The 15,604-nt window shown below is 53.9% G+C and overlaps 2 protein-coding genes across 4 annotated transcripts; one reads left to right on the top strand and one right to left on the bottom strand.

Moving 5' to 3' along the window:
- Positions 1 to 115: 115 nt before the first annotated feature.
- On the bottom strand, positions 116 to 2,249 carry MAD2L1BP (MAD2L1 binding protein). The gene is made up of 2 exons (XM_074863417.1): positions 1,816 to 2,249; positions 116 to 1,198 (listed from the first exon to the last, which is right to left on the bottom strand). The coding sequence occupies exons 1-2, from the start codon at positions 2,167 to 2,169 to the stop codon at positions 668 to 670; spliced, it is 885 nt and encodes a 294-aa protein (XP_074719518.1). The 5' UTR covers positions 2,170 to 2,249; the 3' UTR covers positions 116 to 667.
- Positions 2,249 to 14,785, top strand: GTPBP2 (GTP binding protein 2). Of its 3 annotated transcripts, none has more exons than XM_074863413.1 (12): positions 2,249 to 2,606; positions 6,211 to 6,237; positions 6,874 to 7,058; positions 7,286 to 7,394; positions 7,920 to 8,117; positions 8,399 to 8,573; positions 9,204 to 9,423; positions 9,834 to 9,969; positions 10,748 to 10,806; positions 11,538 to 11,709; positions 11,878 to 12,042; positions 12,475 to 14,785. In XM_074863413.1, exons 3-12 carry the CDS (start codon positions 6,925 to 6,927, stop codon positions 12,670 to 12,672), a joined length of 1,566 nt encoding a protein of 521 aa, XP_074719514.1. In that variant the 5' UTR covers positions 2,249 to 2,606; positions 6,211 to 6,237; positions 6,874 to 6,924; the 3' UTR covers positions 12,673 to 14,785. The 3 variants fall into 3 exon arrangements, with proteins under 3 accessions (XP_074719514.1, XP_074719513.1, XP_074719512.1); XM_074863412.1 differs by lacking the exon at positions 2,249 to 2,606 and adding an exon at positions 2,652 to 3,034; XM_074863411.1 differs by lacking the exon at positions 2,249 to 2,606 and adding an exon at positions 3,646 to 3,822.
- Positions 14,786 to 15,604: the final 819 nt, after the last annotated feature.

Here is a 15,604-nt window from a genome sequence, read left to right as displayed (position 1 = left end):
TGCCTCCACAGGACTCCTCAACCTCTTTTCATCACCCTACAGGACCATACAGATATAAGACCTCCCAATTGCTGAGAAGTCCCACTCTTTGGATTATTAAGTAACTGAAACTGAGTTATGGGGAAGTCTAATTTTAATCAAACAGATGGGCAAACACTTGAGTACTCAAGCCTGATCAGACTGCAGGTAAAGGTCTCCTTTTACAGGAATAGGGTAGGTAAGAATGGTTATGGCCTTTATAGTGAAGGCCGAGTGTATTAGTAATCACATACATTACCTAGAGTCCCAAACAATCAGCTAATTATTACCAGATAAATGGCTACATTAAAAGTCAGGAGAGAGAAGACTGTATCCAGTATTTGCCAGTTCAGCAAGTATATGGCAGGAAAGCTTTACTCCCACCACACTGAATCACCTCCTGTGCCACAACTCAGCTCCTTAAAGAATCACTGTATCTGTGTGCAACTGTGCCTTAAAGGGTATTTGCTTTCAACAATTCAGGAGATGAAGACAGATGAACTCAGTCAAACTACAGGAAGGCAGTAGATGCCCTGGAGAAAAGATCCAGACAGAGAAGAATACATGGTTACATTTGATAAAGTTATTATTGCTTAAAGCAGCACCAAAAGTTATTCAATATTCCATTAAAAGTTCCACAGAGCGCAGATCATTCACGAAAGCCTTTGAGCGTCACGGGTGCTTGAAACCATACATAGTCCTCCCAAGTAGAAGTCACATGCTGAGGAGGCGAGGAGCTTACATTGATGACTCCATCGCAGGACAAGTTAACAGTTAGTTTCCTTCCTCGGGTCGGCACTTTATAGTTGAGCTTGGGCCGGAACCAATCAACACCACAATCGCGGTGTCCTTGGAGCATAACAACAGTGCCCACGACAGGGAGAGCCTTAAGTTCACTGAAGACATCCGCAACGAAGAGTGCGTGAAAGAGCTTGCGAACACAGGATGCAGTTTTCAGGCTCTCCTCAGCACAGCCCTCGTAGATACCCTCTAAGTTGAGCTCATAGAGCTCCTTGGGGCTCATGACATTGCCTCCAAGTAGAATGAGAACCCGAGGAACCAGTGTCAAACTAAACATTACTTCCAAGTGCTGGAGCACTCCCTCTAGCTCCATCAGCACCTGCTGGCACTTCTTGCTTGCTGGGTCCACAGAGGGTGGCTTCTTAATCAGGTCTCCATCCTCAAAAACAAACAGACAAAAAAGATTAGCACATTTCATTATTAGGACATATTAGTCCTAGTACATTCTTCAGAAAGCATGGCCTATCCCATCCCTGAAAGTCAAGGAAGGTTCAGAGGGTTTTATGCTCCTTTTGAAAGATATAAGTACTCACATACAAAATCAGGAGATCCAAGAGGAACACAAAAGGCTGCTCTGTAGTTGCTTGGTTGAATCTGAATTACACTACTGATGAATTCCCACAAGAATTAGAAACCCCAATTTTTAAAGATCAGATATCACTTCAAAGCCACTTAGGATTAAAAAAACTTTTTCTTACAGTTGTTTAAGCAACAAACAAAACAATAACATGCTTTGGGCAGAAACTAGGACAATGAAAGAAAAACAGTAACTTGATGAGACCTTTAAACACTTAAAGCATTTTCTTTAAATGAAGTTGTAGCAACATTTAAAGCTACAACTACAAAAAACACGTTACTTTAGAAGCAGTTGACATACTAAAATGCGACTTACTGAGCTAGAACAGTTAGCTGACAGGCAAAACTCAAATGCTGCAGCCTCTGCAGCATGGCCGCTCCTGGGGTACCTCCCGGCCGCCCCCTCGCAGCCCCCCTTACCTGCATCGCCCGCCGGCAGAAGTAGGCGAGCTGCTCGTAGGGCAGTGGGAGCTGGTGCCGCTGGTGTAGGACGTGCTTGAGGAGCTCGCAGGCGAAGCGGCAGCAGCTCTCCCGGCTCACAGGGCCCGGAAACACCACGGACACCGAGGGGCAGGCCGCCGCCAGCCCACTCCGCTGGGGCCTCATCCCGCCACCACGGTCCAGGGCTGATGGCGCCTCAGCTATAAGGAACGGGGAAGGGGGAGCGATCGCTCGAGTAGGAGCAAGAGCTACCGCAATCCTAGGAGCCGCCATTTTCTGATCAGCGGAGGGCGGCCGGCGGGGATTTGAATGGCCGCCGCCGGAGGGCATCATGGGAGTGGCTAACGCTCGTCTCGCGCGACTTCCGGTGGCGCAGGCGCCCTGCTTGGTGGGGAGGGGCGGGGCTTCTGCCCGGAGGCCAGGCCCGGCCCGGCAGGAGGAGGGTCTGTGGGCGGCCCGGCCCGGCCCGGCCCAGCCCAGCCCAGCCCCGGGGAGCGGGGCGGGCTGCTTCGGCGGGCCCTCCGCTTCTCCTGCCCTGGGCTTGGCAGCCGCGTGGGGAGCAAGCGCAGGGGCCGCTGCCGGGGTGCTCGGTGGGGCTAAGGACCGCCGCGCTGAGGAGGCACCGCGGCAGCCTCGGCTGCTCCAGCCCGGGCACGGGCGCCGTGAGCTGCGGCTGCCTCCTTGCAGGGCTGCCCAGGGGGCTCCGGAGAACAGGTCAACTGCCTTTTCCCCCGCCCCGTGCTGGGGCCCGCCCAGAGCACATCTGCAAGGTGCGTGGCAGTGAGGGGGCAAAGCCCCGCCGGCCTTCCCCGGGCCGCTGAACTTCCCCCGCCCTCGGCTGGCAGCCCTGTTGGCTCCAGTCCCTTGCAGAGGCCCTCCCTTCGCCCAGCGGCGGGCCCTCCTCCTCCCGCGGCGGGCAGGGAGGTGAGGAGCGTGCAGGGAGTAGGAGCGGCAGTGTTTGGAAACAACGTGGCCGCAGCCCCATTGGGTGCAGCCTCCAAAAGCACGGCGAGGGGCGGGAGGAGCCGCTCCCTGGCGGTGACGGCGAGCGAGGTTTCTTTACAGCAGCTTCGGCTGCCGGTTAAAAGCGTCAAAGACCGTGAAAGTTTCACAGACACTAACCGAGCCCTCCCCAGGGGATGCGGCGGCGAAGGATGAGGCTTGGTGCCGGTGGTATTGGAGACTGGCAAAACACTCGGTGAGGAGATGCGGCGCACGGCAGGAGGGTGTTTTGCTGTTCCCCCCACCCCGGGCAGGAGCTTCAGGCGTCCTTTGGGGTAGCTCTGTGCAGGGCTGCCGCCGTTGGGTGGTTATGAGGTACCTTCAGTGCCAAACGCCTTCAAAAAGGTCCCAGCTCCCCGACGCCTGTCAGAACGGGTGCTGATAGCTCGCTGCCGCTGAACGCGGCACCCGGGGCTCTGCCCCTCCGCGAAGCCTGTGACCCGCCAAAGGGGAAACCCGCGGGTCCCGGCGGGCAGGGCCGGGGGAGCGGCGGCACACCCTGAGCGTTGTCCGCCACGGCCGCCAGGCGGCGCTCCCCTGCCTCGGACTCCAACTCCCATCTGCCCCCGCGGAGGGCGCCCATAGGGGAGCGGGCGCGCGTGCCGCGGGGCACGCCGGGAGCAGTAGTTCTGAGCGGGCGGGGCACGGGGGCTGCTGGGAGTTGTAGGCGACCGGCGGGCGGGACTCAGTTTCCCGTGGCGCCGCGCGGCGGTTGCTGACGCCGGGGCCGGGGCGGTGGGGGCCGGGGCGGGGAGCCCGGGCGGGGAGCGGGCGCTGCACCGGGGCGGCGGGGCCGCGCCGGCAGCCATGGATTCACGGGTGTCGGAGCTCTTCGGGGGCTGCTGCCGGCCGGCGGGCGGCGGGGCGGGCGGGGCGCTGCGCGGGCGCGGGGGGGCCGCGCCCGGCGGCGGCTCGAAGGCGAAGAAGAAGAACGGGCGGAGCCGGGGGGGGAAGGCCAACAACCCGCCGTACCTGCCGCCTGAGGTGAGCTTCCCCCGGCCGGGCCAGCGCGCCCCGTCAGCCGCGGAGGGGGCGCCCCCCGTCCCGGGGCCTGGCGCCGCGGGGGCTCGCGCCGCTCCTGTCAGGGCCGGGCAGGGCCCGGTGGCGGGGGGCGCCGCCACGGCGGGGCTGGAGGCGGCGGAGGGACGGGCCCCCCTGCGAGCGCCTCGGTGCGACGCGGGCTTGCCGCCCCTCGGCAGCCCCGGCCCTTGACAGGTTTGGTCGCGGGTCAGGCTGGAGGCAGTTTCTGGAGAGGCTCGGCCGAGGGTCCCGGCGGCTTTGGTGCGGAGTCGTGCCGGTATCGGACTAGCAGCCTTGCGGGCGGTCCTGCAGCCCCGGCCCCGGGAGCGGTGTTCCCTGCTGCCCCCCTGCCCCGGTCTCTCCTCCGGGGTTTGACGTGGCAGCGCACAGTGCTTGTGCCCCCTGTGCCAGCGAGCTCCCTGCGTGGTCCACCAAGCCGTGTCCGTTAGTAGTAACTCACTGCCTGGCTTCTGTCTGTGCGTGCTTTGCCGTCTGGGAACTAAATAGCTTCGGAAATAAAGCTTTGCTCAACTCCTAGTCCCGAGCATCCTGTTCGCATCTCTCCCTGAGAGCCAATCTGGTGGGTGTAAGTCCCTTTCCAGCTGCCAAACTCATAGACATTGCTCAGCAGGTTCTAGTGACTCCCTTCCCAGCTAATTTGGCAACTGTTTTCTTACATAGAGATGCAGACGGTACTGACAGTGTGAGGCACTTGCCTCCTGCAGCAGGAAGAAATGGCATTGGTAGTAAGTGGGTGTGTTGGTTAGTTCAGGCAGCTGGTACCGCACTAATAGGACTGCCACTGTGGGGAGCATTACATTGCCCCAGAGTCGATTGCTTGGCCCCACTCAGCGAGCTTTTTGTGAAATATATAAAAGCCTGCGCTGGGAGGGAGCAGTTCCTCCACAAGGCAGGGCTGTAACTCTTGGCAAGAAGGGAAAACAGCGCTTTGCTACTGTTAGATCTTCTCCACGGGCAGGATTGTCCCCTGCAGCCGCAGTTTAGTTTTTGTTCCTTTCGGCTGGAGGCTGGACAGCCCCCTGTGGTTTCAGCACGGCTTCCTGTCCCTGGTTACTCTGTGCAGTATGTGGCCCAGCAAGTCTAGGCTTGTTGCTCTTCTAGTCTCAGCTGCCTTGAAGGAGACCCACCCCCTTATTTAGACGACAGCACAGTGTATGAATGTGTTTTTCTTACAGCTGGAAAGCTGGTAGGTGGTTAACAGGGGAAAACTTTCTGCAAGTACCCTTTTCTCACTGCATAGCTCAGCTGCCCGGGAGCTGAGCTGACAATTCAGAACTTCCTTCTGTTGGCCTTTTGCCACCGTAAGCACCGCTGTGGTTAGGAGCTGAGCTAGAAGGCAAGGACAGGGCTATTGCCTCTCCTGATGTGCAAATCGGTGTCCAGAGGAAAAGGAAGTGCTTAGTGTTGGCAGCCCCATTTAGTCTGCCAGAGTGCTTGGCTTCCTGCAGGTTCCAGCCCTTCCTCAGTGGTCCTTAGACCAAATCAGTGGGAAAATTACTTCAGTATTGGCTATACGATCTCTTTGCAAAGCTGGAGCCTGTTGTGGTTGCAGTGAGCTTGATGAGTACCCAGGCCTTTCTGTGACAAGCCAGAGTCTGGCTTCAGCCCTTCCTGGGAGAGTTCTTCTGAGCATGTTGTATACAGACAGTCCTGATCAGGTCTGGTTCTCCAGAACTGCCAGGTCAGAGCCCAGCTTGCTGTACTGCAAAGAAGTCAGTTGCATGCTTCCTTATGTCTGTAGTCCTCTCCTGCAGAGAGAAGATGCAAGGATATGGAAAGGAGTCAATGAAAAACTAGTGGAATGAGGGAGGGTATCCGGAGATGCAGGAGAGGAGGCAGCAACTTTTGTTCCCAGTCCCCTGTTCCTGTGCACATTGAGTGGATGGAAGCTGCTGGATAGGGTGGGAATGGGCTGCTGTGGGTAGCGTTGTGGGTCATGGATGGGTGAGGGGGTAAACTTCTAATCATCTGCTGGCCTGTGCCTTTTTGAAACTGGAACTCTCTCTCTGTGACTGTTAGACCGGCCCTATTCTTTACTGGTAGGAAAAAAATCCCCCCAGAACAGTATTACTCTCTGTGTCCCTCTCTAGTTTTGTCCTCTGGTTTTCATGATGTGGGATGCAAACAGCAGAAATAAACCTGGAGTAAGTTCCAGCTGAGTGTAGGAATGAATGGCAGAAGAGGGTGTGACCTAACACAGTATATTTCTGCCACTTTCCCTGTCTCTGAAACTGTCAGCACGAGCTGCAGAGTATCTGGGCAGCTGATGCTTACAGAAGTCCCTGCTGGCACAGCATCTAATCTTTCTGTCTTGTTTCATTCTCTGACCAGGCAGAAGACGGGAACATCGAGTACAAGGTGAGCCTTTTGAGGTTGCAGAAGGAGGTCTTCCTCCCAGAGGGTTATTTTGCAGTAACTTCACCAAAGACAGTGTATGGGCAACGTGTCCAAGAAAGGGACAGAGAAGTGGACACTGTACTAAGGAACTATCAGACATCTTTTGTGTCTCTGTGCCTAGCAACACCCAGTATGCTGAGCTGGAAGATTTTGATCTCATTACTCATTTTTAGGAATCTGTTTTAGGAGATGAGATGCACTGTGTTTTTCTTGAAACCTTCTTCCTTTTGAGAGGCTCTGCAGGTGTCCCTGATAATCATTTGTCACTTCCTTGTGGTTGCTCTGCCATTTACACTTACTTGGCTCCTGTGTCACAGATAGGTCCCACAGTGCTGTCTTTACCCCCACAGCAGGCAGAGTACAGATCCCTTTGGCAGGATGCAGGAAAGTTGTTCTACCATATGTATGCACCTTTGTGAAACCGTGTCTCACCTGTCCTATGGCTTCTGTGCAGACACTAACATGGGCTGGGTTTTCTAGAGGTGGGTCAGAGTTGAGGCCATTGCTTCATGGTGTTGGGTTAGCGAGTGCTGGCTTGGGCAGTGGGATTCCCTCTACATCCAGGCTGTGACTATAACTACCCCCTCTGTTAAACAGCTAAAGCTGGTGAATCCCTCACAATATCGCTTTGAGCACCTGGTGACACAGATGAAGTGGCGACTGCAGGAAGGCCGAGGTGAGGCCGTCTATCAGATTGGCGTGGAGGACAACGGGCTGCTGGTGGGCCTCTCAGAGGAGGAGATGCGTGCCTCACTCAAGACACTGCGCCGTATGGCAGAGAAGTACGTGTTCCCTTTCATCTGCACAAACAGCCTCCAGTAGAGGCTTGGCCCCAGGAGTCCCCTGAGGAGCCAGTGGCTCCATTCTGCAAAGCCCCTGTATGACTGAAATTCCCTCATCATGAGGCTCTGGAAATATGAAGGCAGTTATAGGGCTAGCTGTGATTCTAGAGGTGCAAGAGCTGCTGAGTACAAGTGTGTCTTACTCCTTTCTTTCGTGTCTGTGGCAGGGTTGGGGCTGACATCACGGTGCTGCGGGAGAGGGAGGTCGATTACGACAGCGACGTTCCAAGGAAGATAACGGAGGTGCTTGTCCGAAAGGTGCCTGACAACCAGCAGGTAGGAACCTGCGACTTGGCTGTCCTCTCCTACTGGAGACTTAGAGGCTTCATACCAGCAGCTCCCTTTTGGGATGGGAGCCCAAACCCTAGAGGCACTTTGTCATAGATTGGCCCATAGCAGATGCTTTAAAGAGCTGCCAGAGGGAGACTTGATGATAACGCTTTTCATCTCCAAGATTGTGGTTGAGGCAGATACCAGTAGGGAAGATTGTCTGCATCAGAGGTGAGAAATTATTTCACTTCTACAGCAACAGTTCTGATGCAGGCCAGTGTGCAAACATGGAAGGATTTAGAGTTCCTGCTGCAGCAAATTACCTTTTTTGTGATATCAAAGCCTGATGTGTCACATCACAATTCCTGGCAGTGCTTTGCCGGAAGCAAGAGCAGAATGAGCAAGATTACACTGCAGTGTCCATTGTGGAGGGAAGCTCTCTGAGGCACATCTCCACTGCCATGTAGTGATCATGCACACCCAGCACAGCAGCAGTTAAGTTTCATGATTTCTCTGTTCTTCTTTCTGTAGTTCTTAGACCTTCGAGTAGCTGTGCTGGGGAATGTGGACTCAGGGAAGTCAACTTTGTTGGGTGTCCTAACACAAGGAGAGCTGGACAACGGGCGGGGCAGAGCACGCCTCAACCTCTTTCGGCATCTCCATGAAATCCAGTCAGGAAGAACGTCGAGCATCAGCTTTGAGATCCTCGGCTTCAACAGCAAAGGAGAGGTGAGAGAGTAGGCTGCTGAACTCGGAAAGCTGGAGGAGAATAGGACTACTCTTCTGTTACAGCTGTGAGTGGGACATGAGGGAAGAGAGGTGGCACAGCTCTGTGTTCTTTAGCTGAACTTGAGTGCTACTTGTCCATTTGCAACAGGCATCGTTTCTTGTACCCATGGTGAATGATCTCTCCTCACTGATTCTGAGGTCAAAGTGAATAGATAAGAGCTGGGTTTTCCTCACTTGCCTGCTGGGGCTCCTTCTCTCACTGAGTCCTTATGTTCCTTCAGGTGGTAAATTACAGTGATTCCCGAACAGCAGAAGAGATCTGTGAGAGTTCTTCCAAAATGATCACATTCATTGACCTGGCTGGCCACCACAAGTATCTGAAAACAACCATCTTTGGCCTCACCAGCTACTGCCCAGACTTTGCTATGCTGGTTGTTAGTGCCAACACCGGCATTGGTGAGTGTTGTGCTGCCTGCATGGGTTGACAGCAATGTGTGAAGAGAAATGGAGAAGGGGGGGAGTGGGTCCTTGTTAGCTGGGAACGGCTGTCAGAAAAAAATACTAGTCTGGAAGCCTCTCCTGATTTCTTGTCAGCCAATACCTGAGAGGGGAGCAGAGCTGGGATCCTCTTACCAGCTGTAGACCACATTAAACTGTAGCCTGGACAGAGAGGCTTTGTTTGGAATTTGAGGCTGTGTTTATCAGAAAAGAAAACAAACAACTTTGACATATTCTTAGGGGTGCTGAATCCTGAAGCCTTGTAAAAAGGCAGCTAGAGTTCTCCCACATCTTTCCTTGACATTTTTGTGGCTGTTTTCTGGCAAACTCTGGCCAAAGAATGAAAACTACTGCATCTTTCTGAAGCAAACAGATCAGTCACAAAAATTCTTGGTGGCTTTTATGTTTTCTGGACTGATGTTTTGTTTTGTTTAAAAGAATAATTTTGCTTTTTCATTGCCTGATGAACTAAGCAGTTAGGGTGAAATCTCTAGCATGGGCCTGTGGGAGAGCCAGGAGACATAGCTGTCCCATAAACAAGCAACAGCGGTGACTGCTACTGCACCTCCACTCCCTTGTCTCCTGCAGCAGGCACAACGCGAGAGCACTTGGGCTTGGCCATGGCCCTCAAGGTCCCCTTCTTCATTGTCATCAGCAAAGTTGACTTGTGTTCAAAAGCCACCGTGGAACGGACAGTGAAGCAGCTGGAGCGAATCCTGAAGCAGCCAGGCTGCAACAAACTCCCCCTGCTTGTGAATTCTGATGACGATGCTGTTACAGCCGCACAGCAGTTTGCACAGTCTCCCAAGTAAGGCACAATTTCTTTCTTCCGTGGGGAGCAGGCAGTTCGGACTGGGCTGCTGTGCAGAGCTGGGGAAGGGCAACCACAGGGGAGGTGACCGCATCTTTAACATCTTGGCTCCTTATCAAGTTTTCTCCCAGGCCTTTTTCTGGGTTCTGGGAGCAGAAGGTGCCTGAGGCTGCACTGGAGTTACTTCTCCATGCCAGAAGTGTGGGTTGGCAGGGGTTTGATGCCTTGACCAGCTACTGAGACGGAGGTTGCTGCAGAGTTGTACCTAGCCCATGTGCTCTCCTGCACTGGCCATGTATCACTGTAGTCTCTGTCCTCTTGCAGGACTCAGTAGATTCAGAATTTCAGCCACCTCCTGCAGCTGCACTCTGGCCTTCTGCTTATTCCTGTCTCTTTGTGTCTGACAGCATCACCCCAATCTTCACACTGTCCAGCGTTTCTGGGGAGAACCTGGATCTCTTAAAAGTCTTCCTCAATATCCTCCCTCCGCTGACCAACAGTAAAGAGCAGGAAGAACTAATGCAACAACTCACAGAGTTTCAGGTGTGTACAGGTGTGGTGGTTTAGCCCCTGCCGGGGTCTGAGACCACGCGGCCGCTGCCCCTCCCCCACAAAGGGAGTGAAATACAAAGCCCCAAGACTGAAATAAGGAAAGGTTTAATACAACAATGCAATAGCAACACAACCAACAACAACAATAACAATAACAGTAATAGTGATAGCAATTAACAGAGCAAAATAGCTACCAAATACAGCAGTGAGAAGCACGATGTACAAAACCACGAGTGCACCGCGCTCCCGCGCCAGGAAAAATGTGATCTGCCAGGATGTGAGGTCCGAATGGTATCTGAATAACCCGGCTAGAGCTCCCCCCCCACTGCTGGGGAAACTTAACCCTATCCTGGTTAAACCAGGACAACAGGTAGTTTGTTTCCAGTTCTGGTACTGCACTCATTGCTGTCACATGTGACAAACATCTGGCAGCTCTGGACACTGTGAGGAGGGACATGGTCCACTCCTGGACTATCAGGAGACATTAAAGTTAAGAAAGGACTTGGGCCTCGAAAAAAGCGTGTTAGGCTGAGTTCTGTCCTAATCAAGGGATGCCCACCTCAGGAATAAGTTTGTTTCTCTGGTTGCCACTTAAAAGCAGAGGTTCCTCTAATGGGAAGGTAGTGGGAGCTGGTGAAAGCTCCGAGATGGTGTCTGATGACCAGCAGAGAGCTCACCTTGCTCCACACAAGGGGTGGGCACCTTGTTCTCATTCTGGAGTGCTATTTCACAGCTGTCTGAGCAGCTTATTCTTGTTGCCTTGCTGCAGGTCGATGAAATTTATACTGTGCCAGAGGTGGGGACTGTTGTGGGAGGAACTCTGTCGAGGTAAGTGAGGCCAGGCAGACAAGAGTGGGTGTGAATGGTTGCTGGAGTCCCCGCAAGGTTAGTCACCCACTGCAGATGTGAAAGCAGTGTGAGGCTCAGGCCTGACTGCTGCCAGGTGACTGAGCCAAGTGGGTGTAACGCCCTACAGGGTGTTGGGAGGTGCCATGAGAAGACCGTTGGTCATGTGGTAGCAAGCAGAGAGTCTGCTCTAAAGTTGCTGGGTTAGGAATGTGACCTGTAGCATGCTGAAGGCAGGCATGCTGGGACCCTCTTGGTAGAGGTTAGCTATGATGCCAAGGCGTTGCTTTCCTCCTTCCTCAAGCAGGGGGAGGAAACATAGAGGGCATGTCCTCCAGTCCCAGCAGAGGTTAACTGCATGCTACCCCATGAGAAGGCAGCTGTCCCTCAGTGTTCGGGAGTGATCAGAGCAGTTTGGCTACCAGCACATCCACACAGAATAGGCGTCAGCTGCGGTCTCTCCAGCAGAAACAGTGCGGTGTGGCAGGGCACTCAGGACAGAATGGCCCCTCTCTGAGGGATGCCTGGTGTTCTTAGGATTGATAGTGTGGCTTTCGCTCTTACTGTAGGAAATCCCTGTTAGTTGATCCCAGGTAAGAGTCGAAGGACACTCACCTCCTTGGCCCTGGGGAGTTTGTGCAGGTTGATCTTGGAGTGTGAAATTTCTTCCTTGTCTCCTGATGAACTCTGTCCCGCTCTTCTGCCCTGGGCAGTGGGATCTGCCGAGAAGGGGAGAACCTGGTGGTTGGTCCCACTGATGATGGGAAGTTCCTCCGGCTGAAAGTGTGCAGTATCCAGCGCAACCGCTCAGCCTGCCGTGTGCTGCGGGCTGGGCAGGCAGCCACACTGGCCCTTGGACCCTTCGACCGCTCCCTGCTGCGTAAGGTGAGTCCTGCTTTTGCCAGGTTCCTCACTGGTCCAGTGAGCAGGACTGGATGCTTCCCTGAAGATCCCCCATTGGTAGGGTGGGAATGAAGTAGAGATGTTTGCAGGAAACTTGCTGGAAGGGGAGGTACTAGCCTTAACTAGTCTGAGATTTGTATTGTTTTGCAGGGCATGGTCATGGTGAGCCCAGAAATGAACCCCACCATCTGCTCAGTGTTTGAAGCCGAGATCGTGCTGTTGTTCCATGCCACAACTTTCCGGAAGGGGTTTCAGGTGACGGTGCACGTGGGGAATGTGCGACAGACTGCTATTGTAGAGAAGATCCACGGAAAGGTAGGCCTGTGAGGGAAGGGGAGAAAGACAGACCTCCCTGTGGGGCATGCTGGGATTCCACCCCATGCCTTCTAGTAAAGCTAGGGGCTGCTGGTATCTTGAGTAGCTCTGTCCCTTTCTAGGAGCACACTCCATCCCTTTATCCTGCCCATTTGGTTGATTTTCTTCCCAACATGTTAAAACACTTCCCTCCTCACAAAACAAGCCGCACAACGGACTACAGCAAGACTGCCAAGGGAGGTGAACTCTCCATTCTCCAGAGCTTGTGTCTTCCTGACTCCCCTAATGCATACAATAATGGGGAGGGCTCGAGCTGTACAGTTGGAGGGAGGCATCCTGCTCATTTGCCTCATCTTCTTAGCATCCACATGCATCTGTCTTGCATGCATCGGTATGGTAGATGTCTCTAAGCTCTCCCCTCTTTCTGTTCAGGACAAGCTGCGGACAGGAGAGAAGGCAGTTGTCCGTTTCAGGTTCATCAAGCATCCTGAATACTTGAAGATCGGAGCTAAGCTGCTTTTCCGTGAAGGAGTCACCAAAGGCATTGGGCATGTCACTGACCTCCAAGCCATCACCACCAAAGAAAACGGCCTGGAGGAGTCCCTGGGGCCTGGACAGCTGAGCTTCTGACTACCACGAGGTCAGAGAGATCTCCACTCACCAGCAACTGGGGAGAAGGATGGAAGCTCTCATGGCTCTCTGAGTGATGCTTGGAGCTGCTGCTGTCCCGTTCTGGCATGGGCGTCCCTCCTCCGCACTGTGAGATGGAGCCTGGGAGAGTTTCTCGCATTCAGTGCCGTACAGGGGGCAAGTTAAGTACGTTCTCCATGTCGCCTGCAGCTTTTGTTACTCTGCCCTCCTTCAGAATAGATGAGAGACACCTGCAGACCTGGGCAGGCAAGTTCTGGCTTTGTCTAGTGTTTGAAAATTACTGTTTGGGAGGAGCAGAACCCTTGACTAGCGGTGAAGGGATGTTTTTCCATCTCTGACACAAGATCTGGTCCTATTTCTGCTCTCTGAGCACCGGATTGATAACAATCCTCTCTTGAGTCATCCTGCAGCACATCCCCCTGGGCAGGGGATGGAAGAGGCCCCGCTACCCACAGCAGGGACTTGGTTGAACCTCTCAAAATGCATTCAGGACACTTTTTAACTGTTTTAATCTTGATTGGCTTTAATCTGCTGTGTGTCCATTTGTGTGTTGGTTTTGCATTACTCCAATTTGAGTGTCTTACTGTTGGACAAGTGTCCTGTTTCCCACTCACGTACACACTCCTTCAGCATCCCACTTTCTGACTCCTAGGAAGCTGTGGCTGCTCCAAGTGGCACAGCCTCCCGACGTAACGGCATGAAGGCAGAGTTTGCACTTGCATCTGTTCCTCACAGCAGCCAGGCAGGAGGCCATTCTGTGGAGCAGAGCGGGGCCGGGGCCTGTGCTGGTGTGTGCAGGTTGTTCCCATGGATGTTTGGCTGCAGGAGTCACCTGCATGTCAGCAGCGGTGGTTTGCAGTGGGCTCCCTGGTGTGGCTATTCCAGGGTCCAGCCCAGCTTGCTCCTCACATGCTTGCCTTAACATGGGAGGAGGACGGGCCATGTTACTAACACAGAAACAGGTGATTTCTTTTGTTTGGATGTGATTTGACAGTGGCATGATTTTATTTCTGTTTCTCCTCGAGAAAGACTTCTTTTCTGTCCCTTGCCACTGGGGTTTGTTGTCAGAGGAAAGCTGGTGTTACCAGCAAGGACTGTGCACAGAGTGGAGCACGTTTGTCTCCCACTCGCTGTTGTGCAGCTTCCACAGCTGTGTGACCGTTACTCCAGGCCACTCGTAGGCTGGAGGGTGCAGCAGGGGCTGTACAGCTGTACATAGGCTTTTGGTTTTATTGTTGACTGTTAGACCAAATGTGTCAGCTGTGAGCAACAGGCCTTCAGCCAGCCCTGTCGCATGGCACGGTGGCCTGCCAGCCCTGACTGAAGAGAAGGGTGAGGGCCTCTGATAGCATTTGGACACCCAAACAACCCTTCCACCATCCTGAGAGCAGGTTCTGCTGCTGGGCTGCCGGCGCAGGCAGTGCCCACGGGGGCTGATCTGTGGACGTCGTAGAGTGGCGCTCGCCACTGGGCTGGGCTCTAGCAGGTGGGGAGGTGGCAGCTGCGCCCTGCAAAGAGCATGCTGCAGCGTGAGGAAGCCAGTGGAGTGATGGTAGATGTGAAGGGATACAGAGGCAGCTCATTAGTGACAGGAGTGGCCTGTCCCTTGAGGGGAGCACTGAGCCGGGTGAAAACTCTGCTTCTTCCCCATCAGTGAGACAGGAGCTGCTGGCCCAGGGTTGCTGCTCAAGCAGAATCCCTCTTTCTCCCCATCCTGGCATGGGTCTGGGTGTTACAGTGACACGGTCTTTCACCTATGCCTGCAAGAAGGACAGGCCCCAGCTCCCAGCAAGCTCTTCCCTTTGGTGCTAGTGGGTCACTACGAAAGCTGCCTGGGGGGTGGCGGGGGCTCCAGCTGTTTGCAGCAGCCCTGGTGTTTTCTGCCCCAAAGCGGGCATGGGGTGCTGTGACCTTCTCTGAAATAGCCAATGGCTGGTCTCACCTCATCCCTGCCATCTGTGGCATGACTGTTCTTGGTGCCATGCTCTTCATAATTGCTGTTTTGTTGTCTTGAATTTTTCTAATGCTGGGGGTTGTCCCTGTTTCCCAAGCATCTATATATAAATGTACAGAATAAAGATGTTTTATTGAGCTTGCTGGCTGAGTTGTACAATGAGTGAGGGTGGAGCTGGGCTCTTGCCCTGCTGCCCTTGGAGCTGGGTCACGGGTGGAGATGGCAGCCCTTCACCCCTTCCTAAGCTTCCTGCATTCAGCCCTATAAATACCATCCTGTGGTGTGGAAGGAACGCAGGCGTGCTCCTGTTTACAACCATGCTCTCCCAGCTTATCTGAGCCAGCCTGGGTGTGCAGCCTGGGGTGACAGGCAGCCACGTCACCCTGAGCACAGCACTTCAGGCTGTCATGGGCGGAACAGGCTGTGGCGAGCGCTTCCTTGCAGCCACAAATTCCCCCCAAGCCTAATTAAAGGGATGCTTTCTAGGGCACACATCTAACCAGTAGTTTGGTTTTTAAAATAGCTTTGACCTTGTCAAGGGGTTTGCCACTGCCTTCTTCCATGAGAACAGGTTGTTCCCTTGGGACAAGCAGGGGCAGAAAGGCTTCCCTGTGGAGGTGACTTGTGTCACCGAAGGGATTTGCCTGTTCTCAACTTGTTTTTGTGTCAGGTAGTGGCATCTGCAGAGTCTGGTCCTGCCAGACACTTAGGAAATGAGACGTGCCATTGTCACAGGAGTGTGAGGCAACGCTGCCAGACCGGTTACCATTTCTCTTTATGTGAGGACTTTGGGAAACTTGTCACTTTGCAGCATGAGGGCTGTCATTAATGGGAGTGACTCTGTAATTCCTTCCTCTGTCGATTACCATCAGAGCTGCACGCACCAGAATGAGCTTCTTGTGCTTCCTGAAATCTCACAATTGTGTTGTCACATATTAGACCCCCAGTGACAGTAAT

The sequence above is a fragment of the Strix uralensis genome, chromosome 3 (assembly GCF_047716275.1).
Source record: "Strix uralensis isolate ZFMK-TIS-50842 chromosome 3, bStrUra1, whole genome shotgun sequence".
NCBI lineage: Eukaryota > Metazoa > Chordata > Aves > Strigiformes > Strigidae > Strix > Strix uralensis.
This window is presented reverse-complemented; position numbering and strand designations above follow the sequence as displayed.